Source organism: Oncorhynchus tshawytscha, unplaced genomic scaffold (genome assembly GCF_018296145.1).
Source record: "Oncorhynchus tshawytscha isolate Ot180627B unplaced genomic scaffold, Otsh_v2.0 Un_contig_14216_pilon_pilon, whole genome shotgun sequence".
Classification (NCBI taxonomy): domain Eukaryota; kingdom Metazoa; phylum Chordata; class Actinopteri; order Salmoniformes; family Salmonidae; genus Oncorhynchus; species Oncorhynchus tshawytscha.
Window position 1 is genome coordinate 6,304 of NW_024608798.1, and position 21,731 is coordinate 28,034.

Here is a 21,731-nt window from a genome sequence, read left to right on the forward strand (position 1 = left end):
TACCACCAAATCATGGGCTGGTACCACCAAATCATGGGCTGGTACCACCAAATCATGGGCTGGTACCACCAAATCATGGGCTGGTACCACCAACTGAAAACGTTGGTGGCCCCAGTGACACCAGGGGAAAATGTTGGTCTGGATCCCTGAGCTGACAAGAGATAAGAACATGATTGAAAAGACAATATTACTTAAACATTTAACATGAGCATCCCCCTCCCCCTGTCCTTATCCTCAGGTGGTGCTGCCCATGCTATGCAGCTACATGTCTCACTGGTGGGAGCACGGCCCAGAGAACAACCCTCCAGAGACTGCAGACAGCTGCTGTACTCACCTCACCTCAGACCACATGAATAGTCTACTGGGCAACATCCTGAAGATTATCTATAATAACCTGGGGATCGACGAGGGGCCTGGATGAAACGGCTCGCAGGTAGAGACACACCTTCTATCTACCACATGGTCAAAAGCACTTCAGCCTGCTTGTCAATGTCTTGGTTGTTATGTGTGTGTATGTAGTTACCATGACGTCATATGTCGTCAGAGGGGATCGTCAGCAATAATCATATATGCACATAGAATTGAATTCCACTGTTTGTACTGAAAACTGTCTGCCTTAGGAAGAAGCCCACTGTGGGCAGGCCACTCAGTAGCATTGAGTCAAAAGTAAATGTCATTGACATGTCTACCTCGGATCATTAAAAACAATCAAGCAACCCAGAAAAGGACTAAAAATAGCCCATATTAACATATGTAGCCTGAGAAACAAGGTCCATGAAGTTAGCTATTAACATCAGAACACATTACTATTCTGGCCATCTCTGAAACACACTTAAATAATTCCATTGATGCAGCGGTAGCTAAACGTGGTTATAGAATATACAGGAGAGATCAATAAGTTATGATGCAGCAGTAGCTAAACGTGGTTATAGAATATACAGGAGAGATCAATAAGTTATGATGCAGCAGTAGCTAAACGTGGTTATAGAATATACAGGAGAGATCAATAAGTTATGATGTAGCGGTAGCTAAACGTGGTTATAGAATATACAGGAGAGATCAATAAGTCCTTTGATGTAGCGGTAGCTAAACGTGGTTATAGAATATACAGGAAAGATCAATAAGTTATGATGCAGCGGTAGCTAAACGTGGTTATAGAATATACAGGAAAGATCAATAAGTCCTTTGATATAGCGGTAGCTAAACGTGGTTATAGAATATACAGGAAAGATCAATAAGTTATGATGCAGCGGTAGCTAAACGTGGTTATAGAATATACAGGATAGATAGAAATGTTCCAAGTGTGTAGTCAGGTTGTTTGTCAGATCAATAAATATTTTTCGACGTAGGAATCACTACAAAACCCTCATCAATCTACACACAATACCCCATAATGACAAAGCAAAAACAGGGTTTTTAGAAACAAGATTCTTGGTGGTTCTGACCTTCTTCCATTTAAGAATAATGGTGGCCAATGTGTTCTTGGGGACCTTCAATGCTGCAGAAATGTTTTGGTGTACCCTTCCCCAGATATGTGCCTCGACACAATCAGTCTCTGAGCTCTACGGACAATTCCTTCGACCTCGTGACCTAGTTTTTGTTCTGACATTCACTGTCAACTGTGGGACCTTATATAGACAGGTGTGTGCCTTTTCAAATCATGTCCAATAAATAGAATTTAAGACAGGTGGAATCCAATCCAAGTTGGAGAAACATCTCAAGGATGATCAATGGAAACAGGCCATGAGAAGACGTCGCTCTGTTTTCTTGACATCTCGGTTGACCAGACAGGTCCTACAGGCTCTGATTTTGTAGCACCTGGACTACTGCCCAGTTGTGTGGTCATGTAGAAGGACATAGGTCAATTGCAGTTGGTCCAGAACAGAGCAGCACACATTGCATTTAGATGTACACGGAGGAAGAATGTCAATGACATGCATGTCAATCTCTCCCGGCTCAAAGTAGAGGAGAGATTGACTGCATCACTATTGGTCTTTGTGTGAGGTGTTGATGTGTTGACCTCATCACTATTGGTATTTGTGTGAGATATTGAGGTGTTGATGTGTTGACTGCATCACTATTGGTCTTTGTGTGAGGTAGTGATGTGTTGACCTCATCACTATTGGTCTTTGTGTGAGGTATTGAGGTATTGATGTGTTGACCTCATCACTATTGGTCTTTGTGTGAGGTATTGAGGTATTGATGTGTTGACTGCATCACTATTGGTCTTTGTGTGAGGTAGTGATGTGTTGAGGTGTTGATGTGTTGACCTCATCACCATTGGTATTTGTGTGAGGTATTGATGTGTTGAGGTGTTGATGTGTTGACCTCATCACCATTGGTATTTGTGTGAGGTATTGAGGTGTTGATGTGTTGACTGCATCACTATTGGTCTTTGTGTGAGGTGTTGATGTGTTGACTGCATCACTATTGGTCTTTGTGTGAGGTAGTGAGGTGTTGATGTGTTGACCTCATCACTATTGGTCTTTGTGTGAGGTAGTGATGTGTTGAGGTGTTGATGTGTTGACCTCATCACTATTGGTCTTTGTGTGAGGTATTGATGTGTTGACCTCATCACTATTGGTCTTTGTGTGAGGTATTGATGTGTTGACTGCTTCACTATTGGTCTTTGTGTGAGGTAGTGATGTGTTGACCTCATCACTATTGGTCTTTGTGTGAGGTATTGATGTGTTGACTGCATCACTATTGGTCTTTGTGTGAGGTATTGATGTGTTGACTGCATCACTATTGGTCCTTGTGTGAGGTAGTGATGTGTTGAAGGTACAGAACTCTCTGTTTAAGCAGTTGGCTCACACAGTTCAGACTCTCATCGGTACATCGCAAGATATGCAATCAAAGGGTCTCTTCACAGTCCCCAGGTCCAGAACAAGAGGCTGGGAAATGCTCAGTATTAGAGACATGACTACATGGAACTCTCTGCCACCCCAGGTAACTCAAGCCAGCAATAAAAACCTGTTCAGAAACCAGATAGAAGAACATCTTACTGCACAACGGCGACTGTGAATAGACACAGTCATGTTATATATCTTGTATTGTACCGTTGTATTATGTAGGTGGGTGACCTTGACCGAATCCTTGGCTTGTTCCAGCAGGAACGGCTTATAGGGCCGGAGCCATCTCTGTAGCGTGAGGCAGAGGCAGGAGATGATGTAGTTTTCTGTGGTGTTATGTAGTGTTATGTAGTGTTAGGTATATTATATTATGCCTATGATGTATTTTATATATTTTACTTGTTGTTTTGTTTCCTGTTTGAACCTCAGGAAGAGTAGTAATTGGTCGAGAACAAATTAAATGCTAAAATTGCATGTTGATCGACGGGGAAGCCTGAATTGGTTGACCGGCAGGTGGGTGGGTGTTCAGAAACACAGCGGTTACCCACACTTTACTTGTCTTCAACCCTTCTATGCCCTAGGAGCACAGGTCACCCACATGACCAAGCAGTTTCCCATACTGGATATGTGTTGTTACTGCATGTGGTGATGATCATGTGTTGATGTCACGGGACACAGCAACCAAAATGCATTGTTTCTAAATGAAAACAAACTGTAGAATCATCTAGAGTGAAACACCACCATCGTTGTTTAAATTAGAAAACAAACTGTAGAATCATCTAGAGTGAAACACCACCATCGTTGTTTAAATTAGAAAACAAACTGTAGAATCATCCAGAGTGAAACACCACCATCGTTGTTTAAATTAGAAAACAAATTGTAGAATCATCCAGAGTGAAACACCACCATCGTTGTTTCAATTAGAAAACAAACTGTAGAATCATCCAGAGTGAAACACCACCATCGTTGTTTCCCACCAGTCTCTCTCTCTCTAACTGTCCTTCTCTATTCTGTCCTCGCCTCCAGTGTTCTCTCAGCCAATCATTGGTAAGGCAAAGGGGGGGCTGTTGAAGACCCACTTTCTGCCGCTGATGGAGAAGTTGAGGAAGAAGGCTGCCACCGTACTGCAGGATGAGGAACAGATGAAGGCCGAGGGACGAGGGGAGATGTCTGAGGCTGAACTACTCATCCTGGATGAGTTTACCATCCTGATCAGAGACCTCTATGCCTTTTATCCGCTACTCATCCGCTTTGTAGACTACAACAGGTACCTAGACATTCTACTTCCTCCTCCTCCATGTTGCTGACTACAACAGGTACCTAGACATTCTACTTCCTCCTCCTCCATGTTGCTGACTACAACAGGTACCTAGACATTCTACTTCCTCCTCCTCCATGTTGCTGACTACAACAGGTACCTAGACATTCTACTTCCTCCTCCTCCATGTTGCTGACTACAACAGGTAAGTAGACATTCTACTTCCTCCTCCTCCATGTTGCTGACTATAACAGGTACCTAGACATTCTACTTCCTCCTCCTCCATGTTGCTGACTACAACAGGTACCTAGACATTCTACTTCCTCCTCCTCCATGTTGCTGACTATAACAGGTAACTAGACATTCTACTTCCTCCTCCTCCATGTTGCTGACTACAACAGGTACCTAGACATTCTACTTCCTCCTCCTCCATGTTGCTGACTACAACAGGTACCTAGACATTCTACTTCCTCCTCCTCCATGTTGCTGACTACAACAGGTACCTAGACATTCTACTTCCTCCTCCTCCATGTTGCTGACTACAACAGGTAAGTAGACATTCTACTTCCTGTTCCTCCATGTTGCTGACTACAATAGGTACCTAGACATTCTACTTCCTCCTCCTCCATGTTGCTGACTACAACAGGTAACTAGACATTCTACTTCCTCCTCCTCCATGTTGCTGACTATAACAGGTAACTAGACATTCTACTTCCTCCTCCTCCATGTTGCTGACTATAACAGGTACCTAGACATTCTACTTCCTCCTCCTCCATGTTGCTGACTACAACAGGTACCTAGACATTCTACTTCCTCCTCCTCCATGTTGCTGACTATAACAGGTAACTAGACATTCTACTTCCTCCTCCTCCATGTTGCTGACTACAACAGGTACCTAGACATTCTACTTCCTCCTCCTCCATGTTGCTGACTACAACAGGTACCTAGACATTCTACTTCCTCCTCCTCCATGTTGCTGACTACAACAGGTACCTAGACATTCTACTTCCTCCTCCTCCATGTTGCTGACTACAACAGGTAAGTAGACATTCTACTTCCTGTTCCTCCATGTTGCTGACTACAATAGGTACCTAGACATTCTACTTCCTCCTCCTCCATGTTGCTGACTACAACAGGTAACTAGACATTCTACTTCCTCCTCCTCCATGTTGCTGACTATAACAGGTAACTAGACATTCTACTTCCTCCTCCTCCATGTTGCTGACTATAACAGGTAACTAGACATTCTACTTCCTCCTCCTCCATGTTGCCGACTACAACAGGTAACTAGACATTCTACTTCCTCCTCCTCAATGTTGCTGACTACAACAGGTAACTAGACATTCTACCTCCTCCTCCTCCATGTTGCTGACTACAACAGGTACCTAGACATTCTACTTCCTCCTCCTCCATGTTGCTGACTACAACAGGTACCTAGACATTCTACTTCCTCCTCCTCCATGTTGCTGACTACAACAGGTACCTAGACATTCTACTTCCTCCTCCTCCATGTTGCTGACTATAACAGGTAACTAGACATTCTACTTCCTCCTCCTCAATGTTGCTGACTACAACAGGTACCTAGACATTCTACTTCCTCCTCCTCCATGTTGCTGACTACAACAGGTAACTAGACATTCTACTTCCTCCTCCTCCATGTTGCTGACTACAACAGGTAACTAGACATTCTACTTCCTCCTCCTCCATGTTGCTGACTACAACAGGTACCTAGACATTCTACTTCCTCCTCCTCCATGTTGCTGACTACAACAGGTACCTAGACATTCTACTTCCTCCTCCTCCATGTTGCTGACTATAACAGGTAACTAGACATTCTACTTCCTCCTCCTCAATGTTGCTGACTACAACAGGTACCTAGACATTCTACTTCCTCCTCCTCCATGTTGCTGACTACAACAGGTAACTAGACATTCTACTTCCTCCTCCTCCATGTTGCTGACTACAACAGGTAACTAGACATTCTACTTCCTCCTCCATGTTGCTGACTACAACAGGTACCTAGACATTCTACTTCCTCCTCCTCCATGTTGCTGACTACAACAGGTACGTAGACATTCTACTTCCTCCTCCTCCATGTTGCTGACTACAACAGGTAACTAGACATTCTACTTCCTCATCCTCCATGTTGCTGACTACAACAGGTAACTAGACATTCTACGTCCTCCTCCTCCATGTTGCTGACTACAACAGGTACCTAGACATTCTACTTCCTCCTCCTCCATGTTGCTGACTACAACAGGTACGTAGACATTCTACTTCCTCCTCCTCCATGTTGCTGACTACAACAGGTACCTAGACATTCTACTTCCTCCTCCTCCATGTTGCTGACTACAACAGGTACGTAGACATTCTACTTCCTCCTCCTCCATGTTGCTGACTACAACAGGTAACTAGACATTCTACGTCCTCCTCCTCCATGTTGCTGACTACAACAGGTACCTAGACATTCTACTTCCTCCTCCTCCATGTTGCTGACTACAACAGGTAACTAGACATTCTACTTCCTCCTCCTCCATGTTGCTGACTACAACAGGTAACTAGACATTCTACGTCCTCCTCCTCCATGTTGCTCACTACAACAGGTACCTAGACATTCTACTTCCTCCTCCTCCATGTTGCTGACTACAACAGGTAACTAGACATTCTACCTCCTCCTCCTCCATGTTGCTGACTACAACAGGTAACTAGACATTCTACCTCCTCCTCCATGTTGCTGACTATAACAGGTAAAGGACCAGTGGGGTAAGTGAGAGGAGTGGGTGGATCAATAAGCAAAGTGTTTTTTAAAGTTGTTAAAGACCTGATTCCAGTTGCTGCTGTTGGTGTGACAGTTTTATCCAACTGAATGTCTTCTGTAACTTGTTTATGCTCTTGTGACTGTTTTATCCAACTGAATACTGTAACTTGTTTGCAATGTGTTTTTATCTTAGGGCCAAATGGCTGAAAGAATCAAACCCTGAGGCTGAGGAGCTCTTCCGCATGGTAGCAGAGGTCTTCATATTCTGGTCCAAGTCTCATGTAAGCTACACAGAGACAATGTCACATATCAATCATCACATCACTGTAACAGTTTCCAGGAAACATTTAATGTCTTAATCACTCTGTGATAGTTTCTACTGGTCGTCACCAAGGCACTCTGAGAGTACTCAGATACTCCTATTAAAATCCCAATCAATTCTAGGAATTCTTCAGCGTTTCTTTCTGCAATAAATACATGTTACATTTGCTTGCCTGGCAGAGAGAACTAGAAGACTGTGATGTATCTCTGGAGCGTTCATGTGTGTCTGTTCTTCTCCAAGTCCCCTGTCAGGCTGCAGGCTACATTTGCATAAATCCTTGGCAATATCCAACACTGAAATATTTTATTTCTTCCAATGCAGAATTTTAAACGGGAGGAGCAGAACTTTGTGGTTCAGAATGAGATCAACAATATGTCCTTCCTCATCACAGACACCAAGTCAAAGATGTCCAAGGCAAGTGATGTTATATAGATGGTACGAGCGTGACTTTTTATTTTTTTTACATTGATATGTACAATTTAGGTGTACTATGACTCTGCATAGCATATATAAGTCAAAGAGCTTTGTCCCCCAAATATGAAGAAGACTGCACAGTAAGTTATGATGACTGAACATAATTAAATAGATAAGTTGTTCTTGACCTGAAATGTGGCTTGGTGTTCAGAAAGAACAAGAGAGGACCCAGTACAGAGCCAGTAGTGAGACATTATAGAGAACCTAGTACAGAGCCCTGGGGGACACCTGGTGAGACATCAAAGAGGACCAAATACAGAGCCCTGGGGGACACCAGTAGTGAGACATTAAAGAGGACCTAGTGCAGAGCCCTGGGGGACACCAGTAGTGAGACATTAAAGAGGACCTAGTGCAGAGCCCTGGGGGACACCAGTAGTGAGACATTAAAGAGGACCTAGTACAGAGCCCTGGGGGACACCAGCAGAATTGAGACATTAAAGAGGACCTAGTGCAGAGCCCTGGGGGACACCAGTAGTGAGACATTAAAGAGGACCTAGTGCTGAGCCCTGGGGGACACCAGTAGTGAGACCAGGTGGTGCTGCTGACTTGTTGACTTGTCACCTGGTTTCTCCCCTCTAGGGAGCCGTGTCCGACCAGGAGAGGAAGAAGATGAAGAGGAAGGGTGATCGCTACTCCATGCAGACCAGCCTCATCGTAGCAGCGTTGAAGAGACTACTTCCTGTAGGACTGAATATCTGCGCTCCAGGAGACCAGGAACTGATCGCTCTGGCCAAGATCCGCTTCAGTCAGGTAAATCACTTAAGTCTCTAATGAAACCGTAAGGTGTCTCTAATGAAACGGTAAGGTGTCTCATTGGTATTCTTTAACTCCCGAGTAAGTAGAACAGCCCAGATTCCATGGGCCCCCTGTTTGCTACAATCAACCCTATGAATCAGTGTTTCTTTGATGTTTTGTCAACAGAAAGACACAGAGGACGAGGTGCGGGAGATCATCAGAAACAACCTGCACCTGCAGGGAAAGGTGACCACTACTTAATTACGGTCTCAGTTGTGACATCATCAGCATGTACTCCCCCATACTCATCTACACCATGCTACAGTATTGTAGTACTATACAACGTGGTACATACTAATCTACACCATGCTACAGCCTTGTAGTACTATACGTTGTATAAGCTGACTCGATACTTCACCCAATAAGAAATACATTTGGATGAAGTTAAGTATTAGACTTAAAAAGACAAAGAGAGGTTTCATTTGTCTTTCATAAACCTGCATGTCCCGTCTCCCTCCATTCCTCTAGCTCACCATCTCTCTCTGTCTCTCTGTCTCCATCTCACCGTTCTCTCTGCATGTCTGCATGTCCTGTCCACCGCCACCCTTCCTCCTCCGTCACCATCCTCAGTACCGAGTGTTCCACTTCAAAAAGCTGGTGAAGAAGTTGATCATAGTGATGAAGTGGATGAAGAGTCAGCAGGCCTCCAAACCTCCGGCCTTAGAGATGCCCAGCGGGCACAAACGTCTGGCTGGCACCCGCAAGCGCTCTGCCACTATGGAGAGTAGCTATACCCACCGGCCTCCCAGGACCACCCGGGCAGGCATCAAAAAGGCCTCGTCTGTGGATTATGTGATGCACCATGGGCACGGGCAGGGGCAGGGCAATGCCCCGGGTAGAGCCACTGATATCCTGGGCACGTCCAGGATTCGAGAGGGCCACCTGGGGGCCTTAGGGCAGAGCATGTATGGGTGTAATACTGCGTTGGTGGGTAGCCCATGATCCTCACAACCTTAACCCTTAACCCTTAGCCTGTAACTCTTAGCCTTAGCCTGTTTCCCAGATCTGTTCATCTAATCAATTAAAGAGAAATTGCAGAAAGTTAAAGGTCCGTTATGATATTCTGAGACAGCAAGTTGGCATATAAAAAACTAGGCAAGTCAGTTAAGAACAAATTCATATTTACAATGACGGCCTACCGGGGAAACAGTGGGTTAACTGCCTTGTTCAGGGGCAGAACGACAGATTTTTACATTGTCAGCTCAGGGATTCGATCTTGCAACCTTTTGGTTTCTAGTCCAACGCTCTAACCACTAGGCTACCCTGCCACTACGATGTATAACAAGGCTGTTAGAAAATGCCAGACAAGCTCAGTCTTCTAAATTGATCACTAATAATCAGAATAATTCAAAAGTGCTCTTCTCGACCATTGATGGACTGATAAATCCTACCGCAGGAAAACCTCTGTGAACTTTTCCGACGGCATATTTCAGAGATAAGATAACTAACGTTCGGCTGGGTATCAGTCAAGCAAGAACTCGTGAGAAGTTTGTTATGAGCCGTAGCCTACCACTCAAAGGCAATATGGATAGATTTTCTCTGGTTGACACAGACATGCTCAGGAAAGTGATATCACAACTTAAGTCTATTGCCTGCCTTCTCGATCCTATCCCCACCACCTTCTTCAAAACAAATGACATATCTGAAGAAGTGCAAGCTATTGTTAATCACTCCCCTTTCATAGGCACTTTCCCCACGGCACTAAAAACCTGTCATGGTGAAACGCCCTTCTTAAGAAAAGTCATCTAGATTTTTTTTCAGCTCTTAGCAATTTTCAGCCGATCTCCAACCTTCCATTCTTACGCAACATTCTGGGGAAAATTGGTTTTCAAACAGCTAAATTATTTCTTAAGTGCCAACTGTATTTTTGAATAATTCCAATCTGGTTTTGGTGCCCACTACAGGACAGAGACAGCCTTAGTTCAAGAGGTAAATGATCTTAGAGCCGACCCAGATGCCAAACAGCTCTCTGTCCTTGTACTCTTAATTGCTGCATTCGACACTGTTGACCGTGGTTTCCTTCTGGGCAGACTGGAGAGGTTGGTTTGACCTCTCTGGTTCAGGAGATGTTGGTTTGACCTCGCTGGTTCAGGAGATGTTGGTTTGACCTCTCCGGTTCAGGAGAGGTTGGTTTGACCTCTCCGGTTCAGGAGAGGTTGGTTTGCCCTCTCCGGTTCAGGAGAGGTTGGTTTGCCCTCTCCGGTTCAGGAGATGTTGGTTTGACCTCGCTGGTTCAGGAGATGTTGGTTTGACCTCTCCGGTTCAGGAGAGGTTGGTTTGCCCTCTCCGGTTCAGGAGAGGTTGGTTTGCCCTCTCCGGTTCAGGAGAGGTTGGTTTGACCTCTCTGGTTCAGGAGAGGTTGGTTTGACCTCTCCGGTCCAGTTCTAAATTTGTTTAGGACCGATTTAACCGGTCAAGAGTTTTTTTGTCACTCTTGGTGAACATAGTACATATCACGTGGCGTTCCACAAGGTTCAGGTTTGGGTCCGGTACTGTTCAGTTTATATACAGGTATGTTACCCCTTGGTACCGTTATCAGTCTGGTACTGTTCGGTTTATATATGTTACCCCTTGGCAGGGTTATCAGTCTGGTACTGTTCGGTTTATATATGTTACCCCTTGGCAGGGTTATCAGTCTGGTACTGTTCAGTTTATATATGTTACCCCTTGGCAGGGTTATCAGTCTGGTACTGTTCAGTTTATATATGTTACCCCTTGGCAGGGTTATCAGTCTGGTACTGTTCGGTTTATATATGTTACCACTTGGCAGGGTTATCAGTCTGGTACTGTTCGGTTTATATATGTTACCCCTTGGCAGGGTTATCAGTCTGGTACTGTTCGGTTTATATATGTTACCCCTTGGTACCGTTATCAGAAAGCACAGCATTGATTTTCACTGCTACGAAGACGATATTTCTGTGTCACCAGAGAATGTTATGTCCACGGATAAATTATTCAACTGTATTAGTGATTTAAATACTTGGATGGCTCACAACTTCCTCCAGCTCGAGGTCCTTATTGTTGGAGCCAAAGCACAGAGAGAGAATCTATATATATATATAGATATATATAATATGGCCTCACGTTTTAATTTACGGGCAATAAAGATAAAACACAATAAAACCTAGTTGTTGTTTTAGAATCTGAACTACATTTCAAATCGCATTTGTAATTTTGACCAAAATAGCTTTTTACCACCTGAGGACCATTGCCAAGGTGTGACTGTTTCTCTCTCAGGCCAATACAGAGAGACGCATCCATGCTTTTATTACAAGCAGGCTTGACTACTGTAATGCTGTCCTGTCTGGTCTACCCAAGAAAGCCATTTGTCAACAGCAAAACATACAGAATGCTGCAGCGGCTACTGACCAAGACCAGATGGAGAGAACATATTACACCTGTTTTAAGGTCTCTGCATTGGCTGCCGGTGGGTTTTAGAATACATTTTCAGATACATTTTAAGATTATTCTATTGGTTTTTAAATCAATCCACGATTGTTCACCCAATACATGTCAGACATGCTTTTGAGTTCTGTACCCAGTCGGTCCCTCAGGTCCTCTGGTTCTGGCCTAAGCCTAAGATGAAAAGACATGGAGCCTCTAGTTACTAAGCCCCCAGCCTCTGGAATAGCCTGCCTGAGGACCTGAGGGGGACCAAGAGGCATGGAGAGGCAGCCTCTAGTTACTAAGACCCCAGTCTTTAGTTACTAAGCCCCCAGCCTCTGGAATAGCCTGCCAGAGAACCTGAGGGGGATCAAGAGGTATGGAGAGGCAGCCTCTAGTTACTAAGCCCCCAGCCTCTGGAATAGCCTGCCAGAGGACCTGGGGGGGACCAAGAGGCATGGAGAGGCAGCCTCTAGTTACTAAGACCCCAGTCTTTAGTTACTAAGCCCCCAGCCTCTGGAATAGCCTGCCTGAGGACCTGGGGGGACCAAGAGGTATGGAGAGGCAGCCTCTAGTTACTAAGACCCCAGTTTTTAGTTACTAAGCCCCCAGCCTCTGGAATAGCCTGCCTGAGGACCTGGGGGACCAAGAGGTATGGAGAGGCAGCCTCTAGTTACTAAGCCCCCAGTCTTTAGTTACTAAGCCCCCAGCCTCTGGAATAGCCTGCCTGAGGACCTGGGGGGGACCAAGAGGCATGGAGAGGCAGCCTCTAGTTACTAAGCCCCCAGCCTCTGGAATAGCCTGCCTGGGGTGGGGTGAAACTGTGGACATATTTAAAACAGATCTTAAAACATACCTTTTTAACTTAGCCTTTTCCTCAGGGTGCTTGTCATTCGTTCAGTTCTTATTGTTATTCTTTAGTTGTATTGTTCTCTGTTTTATTGTCATTGTTTTTGTTGTTGTTTTTGTTGTTGTTTTCCTTCCTGTGAAGCACATTGTGTTCCATGTCTGAAATGTGTTGTATAAATACATCTTGATTTGATTTGATTCGTGCTGAAAAAGCCAACTCGTATTTTTTGGTATGCCGATGACTATAGGAGTTGGATAGAAAACCCAAACACGGAGACCAGGTTAACGAACCTTAACCCTCTCACAGTGAAATCACGTAGCCTTGCTTAGACCTCAGACATGCTTAAACCTCCTGTTTCTCCTCAACCCCAATAATGTATTCTCTCTGTGTGTAGCTGGAGGACCCTGCTATCCGCTGGCAGATGGCTCTGTATAAGGATCTTCCTAACAGGAGCGAGGACACGTCAGACCCGGAGAAGACTGTAGAGAGAGTCCTGGACATCGCTCACGTCCTCTTCTATCTAGACCAGGTGGGTTCTGGGAAACATCAGGGTTCATTTAGGGCAATGGAAAATGTTTTAAAAGGTTTAAGTAACAGAACACCAGGCTGTCCGTCTCTCTTCCTGCCTGTTTTCTTTGGTTTAAAGTCACATTTTGAAACGTTTTGTCATGGAAAATGTTTTTCTCAGTTTGGTGCCTATTGAACATGACCTGGGTCTGAAGTCGTCTATAAAGGAATGTACTTCTGGGGACAACATTGGTATTTTATGATGCTGTGCCCTTTCCTGCAGGGCTGAGGGTCATCTCCACCTCAGCAGAAGGATGTTTAAATATCCTCATGAAGAAAATAGTTTGACCCCTAGCGTGTTATCCCAGATTGCTGAAGTGCTGTTAGAAATGAGTTTGAGTTGTGTGAATCGGTTAACGTTGAGTTGTGTGAATCGGTTAACGTTGAGTTGTGTGAATCGGTTAACGTTGAGTTGTGTGAATCGGTTAACGTTGAGTTGTGTGAATCGGTTAACGTTGAGTTGTGTGAATCGGTTAACGTTGAGTTGTGTGAATCGGTTAACGTTGAGTTGTGTGAATCGGTTAACGTTGAGTTGTGTGAATCGGTTAACGTTGAGTTGTGTGAATCGGTTAACGTTGAGTTGTGTGAATCGGTTAACGTTGAGTTGTGTGAATCGGGTAACGTTGAGTTGTGTGAATCGGTTAACGTTGAGTTGTGTGAATCGGTTAACGTTGAGTTGTTTGAATCGGTTAACGTTGAGTTGTGTGAATCGGTTAACGTTGAGTTGTGTGAATCGGTTAACGTTGAGTTGTGTGAATCGGTTAACGTTGAGTTGTGTGAATCGGTTAACGTTGAGTTGTGTGAATCGGTAACGTTGAGTTGTGTGAATCGGTTAACGTTGAGTTGTGTGAATCGGTTAACGTTGAGTTGTGTGAATCGGTAACGTTGAGTTGTGTGAATCGGTTAACGTTGAGTTGTGTGAATCGGTTAACGTTGAGTTGTGTGAATCGGTAACGTTGAGTTGTGTGAATCGGTAACGTTGAGTTGTGTGAATCGGTTAACGTTGAGTTGTGTGAATAACGTTGAGTTGTGTGAATCGGTTAATCGTTGAGTTGTGTGAATGTGAATCGGTAACGTTGAGTTGTGTGAATCGGTTAACGTTGAGTTGTGTGAATCGGTTAACGTTGAGTTGTGTGAATCGGTTAACGTTGAGTTGTGTGAATCGGTTAACGTTGAGTTGTGTGAATCGGTTAACGTTGAGTTGTGTGAATCGGTTAACGTTGAGTTGTGTGAATCGGGTTAACGTTGAGTTGTGTGAATCGGTTAACGTTGAGTTGTGTGAATCGGTAACGTTGAGTTGTGTGAATCGGTAACGTTGAGTTGTGTGAATCGGTAACGTTGAGTTGTGTGAATCGGTAACGTTGAGTTGTGTGAATCGGTAACGTTGAGTTGTGTGAATCGGTAACGTTGAGTTGTGTGAATCGGTAACGTTGAGTTGTGTGAATCGGTAACGTTGAGTTGTGTGAATCGGTTAACGTTGAGTTGTGTGAATCGGTAACGTTGAGTTGTGTGAATCGGTTAACGTTGAGTTGTGTGAATCGGTAACGTTGAGTTGTGTGAATCGGTTAACGTTGAGTTGTGTGAATCGGTAACGTTGAGTTGTGTGAATCGGTTAACGTTGAGTTGTGTGAATCGGTTAACGTTGAGTTGTGTGAATCGGTTAACGTTGAGTTGTGTGAATCGGTTAACGTTGAGTTGTGTGAATCGGTTAACGTTGAGTTGTGTGAATCGGTTAACGTTGAGTTGTGTGAATCGGTTAACGTTGAGTTGTGTGAATCGGTTAACGTTGAGTTGTGTGAATCGGTAACGTTGAGTTGTGTGAATCGGTTAACGTTGAGTTGGTTGAATCGGTAACGTTGAGTTGTGTGAATCGGTAACGTTGAGTTGTGTGAATCTGTCACGTTATGCCTCTCCGTTTCCTCTTCCTGTAGGTGGAACATCCGCAAAGGAGCAAAAAGGCTGTGTGGCACAAGCTGCTCTCTAAACAGAGGAAGAGGGCTGTAAGTGGCCTGTTTCAGAATGGCTCCCTGTATAACCTACCCAGGTAAACATGTCTCCCTGTATAACCTACCCAGGTAAACATGGCTCCCAGGTAAACATGTCTCCCCTGTATAACCTACCCAGGTAAACATGGCTCCCCTGTATAACCTACCCAGGTAAACATGTCTCCCTGTATAACCTACCCAGGTAAACATGTCTCCCTGTATAACCTACCCAGGTAAACATGTCTCCCCTGTATAACCTACCCAGGTAAACATGTCTCCCTGTATAACCTACCCAGGTAAACATGTCTCCCCTGTATAACCTACCCAGGTAAACATGTCTCCCTGTATAACCTACCCAGGTAAACATGTCTCCCTGTATAACCTACCCAGGTAAACATGTCTCCCTGTATAACCTACCCAGGTAAACATGGCTCCCAGGTAAACATGTCTCCCCTGTATAACCTACCCAGGTAAACATGGCTCCCCTGTATAACCTACCCAGGTACACATGTCTCCCCTGTATAACCTACCCAGGTAAACATGGCTCCCTGTATAACCTACCCAGGTACACATGTCTCCCCTGTATAACCTACCCAGGTAAACATGTCTCCCCTGTATAACCTACCCAGGTAAACATGTCTCCCCTGTATAACCTACCCAGGTAAACATGGCTCCCCTGTATAACCTACCCAGGTAAACATGTCTCCCCTGTATAACCTACCCAGGTAAACATGGCTCCCCTGTATAACCTACCCAGGTAAACATGGCTCCCCTGTATAACCTACACAGGTAAACATGGCTCCCCTGTATAACCTACACAGGTAAACATGGCTCCCCTGTATAACCTACCCAGGTAAACATGGCTCCCCTGTATAACCTACCCAGGTAAACATGGCTCCCCTGTATAACCTACCCAGGTAAACATGGCTCCCTGTATAACCTACCCAGGTAAACATGGCTCCCCTGTATAACCTACCCAGGTAAACATGTCTCCCCTGTATAACCTACCCAGGTAAACATGTCTCCCCTGTATAACCTACCCAGGTAAACATGGCTCCCCTGTATAACCTACCCAGGTAAACATGTCTCCCCTGTATAACCTACCCAGGTAAACATGGCTCCCCTGTATAACCTACCCAGGTACACATGTCTCCCCTGTATAACCTACCCAGGTAAACATGGCTCCCCTGTATAACCTACCCAGGTACACATGTCTCCCTGTATAACCTACCCAGGTAAACATGTCTCCCCTGTATAACCTACCCAGGTAAACATGTCTCCCTGTATAACCTACCCAGGTAAACATGGCTCCCCTGTATAACCTACCCAGGTAAACATGTCTCCCCTGTATAACCTACCCAGGTAAACATGGCTCCCCTGTATAACCTACCCAGGTAAACATGGCTCCCTGTATAACCTACACAGGTAAACATGGCTCCCCTGTATAACCTACCCAGGTAAACATGTCTCCCCTGTATAACCTACCCAGGTAAACATGGCTCCCCTGTATAACCTACCCAGGTAAACATGGCTCCCCTGTATAACCTACCCAGGTAAACATGGCTCCCCTGTATAACCTACCCAGGTAAACATGGCTCCCCTGTATAACCTACCCAGGTAAACATGGCTCCCCTGTATAACCTACCCAGGTAAACATGTCTCCCCTGTATAACCTACCCAGGTAAACATGGCTCCCCTGTATAACCTACCCAGGTAAACATGGCTCCCCTGTATAACCTACCCAGGTAAACATGGCTCCCCTGTATAACCTACCCAGGTAAACATGGCTCCACTGTATAACCTACCCAGGTAAACATGGCTCCCCTGTATAACCTACCCAGGTAAACATGGCTCCCCTGTATAACCTACCCAGGTAAACATGGCTCCCCTGTATAACCTACCCAGGTAAACATGGCTCCCTGTATAACCTACCCAGGTAAACATGTCTCCCTGTATAACCTACCCAGGTAAACATGTCTCCCCTGTATAACCTACCCAGGTAAACATGGCTCCCCTGTATAACCTACCCAGGTAAACATGTCTCCCCTGTATAACCTACCCAGGTAAACATGGCTCCCTGTATAACCTACCCAGGTAAACATGGCTCCCCTGTATAACCTACCCAGGTAAACATGGCTCCCTGTATAACCTACCCAGGTAAACATGGCTCCCCTGTATAACCTACCCAGGTAAACATGGCTCCCCTGTATAACCTACCCAGGTACACATGGCTCCTCTTGCCTTACCTAACTAACCCTAACTTACCCAGGTAAACATGTCTCCACGTGCCTTACCTAACTAACCCTAACTCTAATTTACCCAGGTAAACATGTCTCCACGTGCCTTACCTAACTAGCCCTCTCTTTCACCCTGCTCCACCCCCACATGTAAATTAACATATTCCTGTCATCTCCTGGTGAATCAACGGGCCTCAGCAGTACATCTTCAGAAAACCCCGTTCTGTGCAGTTTTATAAAGGATAACTGTCCAACTACTACTTCCTGTCCAGGACAGACTTCTCTCTCTCTCTCTCATTCATCCATTCACCTCTGATGACTTCTCTCTGTCTCCCACCAGGCACCGGGCGGTCAACCTGTTTCTACAGGGATATGAGAAGTCCTGGATTGAGACTGAGGAGCACTACTTTGAGGATAAGCTCATAGAGGACCTGGCTGTAAGTGTTACTCCATTGATAAGCTCATAGAGGACCAGACTGTAAGTGTTCCTCCATTGATAAGCTCATAGAGGACTAGACTGTAAGTGTTCCTCCATTGATAAGCTCATAGAGGACCAGACTGTAAGTGTTCCTCCATTGATAAGCTCATAGAGGACCAGACTGTAAGTGTTCCTCCATTGATAAGCTCATAGAGGACCAGACTAAGTGTTCCTCCATTGATAAGCTCATAGTCAACCAGACTGTAAGTGTTCCTCCATTGATAAGCTCATAGTCAACCAGACTGTAAGTGTTCCTCCATTGATAAGCTCATAGAGGACCAGACTGTAAGTGTTCCTCCAGTGATAAGCTCATAGAGGACCAGACTGTAAGTGTTCCTCCATTGATAAGCTCATAGAGGACCAGACTGTAAGTGTTCTTCCATTGATAAGCTCATAGAGGACCAGACTGTAAGTGTTCCTCCATTGATAAGCTCATAGAGGACCAGACTGTAAGTGTTCCTCCATTGATAAGCTCATAGAGGACCAGACTGTAAGTGTTCCTCCATTGATAAGCTCATAGAGGACCAGACTGTAAGTGTTCCTCCATTGATAAGCTCATAGAGGACCAGACTGTAAGTGTTCCTCCATTGATAAGCTCATAGTCAACCAGACTGTAAGTGTTCCTCCATTGATAAGCTCATAGAGGACCAGACTGTAAGTGTTCCTCCATTGATAAGCTCATAGAGGACCAGACTGTAAGTGTTCCTCCATTGATAAGCTCATAGAGGACCAGACTGTAAGTGTTCCTCCATTGATAAGCTCATAGAGGACCAGACTGTAAGTGTTCCTCCATTGATAAGCTCATAGAGGACCAGACTGTAAGTGTTCCTCCATTGATAAGCTCATAGAGGACCAGACTGTAAGTGTTCCTCCATTGATAAGCTCATTGATAATAGAGGACCAGACTGTAAGTGTTCCTCCATTGATAAGCTCATAGAGGACCAGACTGTAAGTGTTCCTCCATTGATAAGCTCATAGAGGACCAGACTGTAAGTGTTCCTCCATTGATAAGCTCATAGAGGACCAGACTGTAAGTGTTCCTCCATTGATAAGCTCATAGAGGACCAGACTGTAAGTGTTCCTCCATTGATAAGCTCATAGTCAACCAGACTGTAAGTGTTCCTCCATTGATAAGCTCATAGAGGACCAGACTGTAAGTGTTCCTCCATTGATAAGCTCATAGAGGACCAGACTGTAAGTGTTCCTCCATTGATAAGCTCATAGTCAACCAGACTGTAAGTGTTCCTCCATTGATAAGCTCATAGAGGACCAGACTGTAAGTGTTCCTCCATTGATAAGCTCATAGAGGACCAGACTGTAAGTGTTCCTCCATTGATAAGCTCATAGAGGACCAGACTGTAAGTGTTCCTCCATTGATAAGCTCATAGTCAACCAGACTGTAAGTGTTCCTCCATTGATAAGCTCATAGAGGACCAGACTGTAAGTGTTCCTCCATTGATAAGCTCATAGAGGACCAGACTGTAAGTGTTCCTCCATTGATAAGCTCATAGAGGACCAGACTGTAAGTGTTCCTCCATTGATAAGCTCATAGAGGACCAGACTGTAAGTGTTCCTCCATTGATAAGCTCATAGAGGACCAGACTGTAAGTGTTCCTCCATTGATAAGCTCATAGAGGACCAGACTGTAAGTGTTCCTCCAGTGATAAGCTCATAGTCAACCAGACTGTAAGTGTTCCTCCATTGATAAGCTCATAGAGGACCAGACTGTAAGTGTTCCTCCATTGATAAGCTCATAGAGGACCAGACTGTAAGTGTTCCTCCATTGATAAGCTCATAGAGGACCAGACTGTAAGTGTTCCTCCATTGATAAGCTCATAGAGGACCAGACTGTAAGTGTTCCTCCATTGATCCATTGATAAGCTCATAGAGGACCAGACTGTAAGTGTTCCTCCATTGATAAGCTCATAGAGGACCAGACTGTAAGTGTTCCTCCATTGATAAGCTCATAGAGGACCAGACTGTAAGTGTTCCTCCATTGATAAGCTCATAGAGGACCAGACTGTAAGTGTTCCTCCATTGATAAGCTCATAGAGGACCAGACTGTAAGTGTTCCTCCAGTGATAAGCTCATAGTCAACCAGACTGTAAGTGTTCCTCCATTGATAAGCTCATAGTCAACCAGACTGTAAGTGTTCCTCCAGTGATAAGCTCATAGTCAACCAGACTGTAAGTGTTCCTCCATTGATAAGCTCACAGAGGACCAGACTGTAAGTGTTCCTCCATTGATAAGCTCATAGAGGACCAGACTGTAAGTGTTCCTCCATTGATAAGCCCATAGAGGACCAGACTGTAAGTGTTCCTCCATTGATAAGCTCATAGAGGACCAGACTGTAAGTGTTCCTCCATTGATAAGCTCATAGAGGACCAGACTGTAAGTGTTCCTCCATTGATAAGCTCATAGAGGACCAGACTGTAAGTGTTCCTCCATTGATAAGCTCATAGAGGACCAGACTGTAAGTGTTCCTCCATTGATAAGCTCATAGAGGACCAGACTGTAAGTGTTCCTCCATTGATAAGCTCATAGTCAACCAGACTGTAAGTGTTCCTCCATTGATAAGCTCATAGAGGACCAGACTGTAAGTGTTCCTCCATTGATAAGCTCATAGAGGACCAGACTGTAAGTGTTCCTCCATTGATAAGCTCATAGAGGACCAGACTGTAAGTGTTCCTCCATTGATAAGCTCATAGAGGACCAGACTGTAAGTGTTCCTCCATTGATAAGCTCATAGAGGACCAGACTGTAAGTGTTCCTCCATTGATAAGCTCATAGAGGACCAGACTGTAAGTGTTCCTCCATTGATAAGCTCATAGAGGACCAGACTGTAAGTGTTCCTCCATTGATAAGCTCATAGAGGACCAGACTGTAAGTGTTCCTCCATTGATAAGCTCATAGAGGACAGACTGTAAGTGTTCCTCCATTGATAAGCTCATAGAGGACCAGACTGTAAGTGTTCCTCCATTGATAAGCTCATAGAGGACCAGACTGTAAGTGTTCCTCCATTGATAAGCTCATAGTCAACCAGACTGTAAGTGTTCCTCCATTGATAAGCTCATAGAGGACCAGACTGTAAGTGTTCCTCCATTGATAAGCTCATAGAGGACCAGACTGTAAGTGTTCCTCCATTGATAAGCTCATAGTCAACCAGACTGTAAGTGTTCCTCCATTGATAAGCTCATAGAGGACCAGACTGTAAGTGTTCCTCCATTGATAAGCTCATAGAGGACCAGACTGTAAGTGTTCCTCCATTGATAAGCTCATAGAGGACCAGACTGTAAGTGTTCCTCCATTGATAAGCTCATAGAGGACCAGACTGTAAGTGTTCCTCCATTGATAAGCTCATAGAGGACCAGACTGTAAGTGTTCCTCCATTGATAAGCTCATAGAGGACCAGACTGTAAGTGTTCCTCCATTGATAAGCTCATAGAGGACCAGACTGTAAGTGTTCCTCCATTGATAAGCTCATAGAGGACCAGACTGTAAGTGTTCCTCCATTGATAAGCTCATAGAGGACCAGACTGTAAGTGTTCCTCCATTGATAAGCTCATAGAGGACCAGACTGTAAGTGTTCCTCCATTGATAAGCTCATAGAGGACCAGACTGTAAGTGTTCCTCCATTGATAAGCTCATAGAGGACCAGACTGTAAGTGTTCCTCCATTGATAAGCTCATAGAGGACCAGACTGTAAGTGTTCCTCCATTGATAAGCTCATAGAGGACCAGACTGTAAGTGTTCCTCCATTGATAAGCTCAT

The 21,731-nt window shown here is 44.7% G+C and overlaps 1 protein-coding gene across 1 annotated transcript in view; it reads left to right on the forward strand.

Annotated features, from left to right (window-relative positions):
- Positions 1-242: 242 nt before the first annotated feature.
- LOC121843828 (ryanodine receptor 2-like) overlaps positions 243-21,731 on the forward strand; it is a gene marked incomplete at its 3' end in the record, with an annotated part of 73,619 nt that continues 52,130 nt past the window's right edge. Inside the window, exons 1-9 of the mRNA XM_042313683.1 lie at positions 243-433; positions 3,879-4,119; positions 7,062-7,149; positions 7,512-7,604; positions 8,244-8,414; positions 8,586-8,645; positions 13,088-13,222; positions 15,192-15,304; positions 17,823-17,919. Of these exons, the coding sequence (XP_042169617.1) occupies positions 418-433; positions 3,879-4,119; positions 7,062-7,149; positions 7,512-7,604; positions 8,244-8,414; positions 8,586-8,645; positions 13,088-13,222; positions 15,192-15,304; positions 17,823-17,919 (1,014 nt within the window). The remainder of the gene's footprint in view (positions 434-3,878; positions 4,120-7,061; positions 7,150-7,511; positions 7,605-8,243; positions 8,415-8,585; positions 8,646-13,087; positions 13,223-15,191; positions 15,305-17,822; positions 17,920-21,731) is intronic.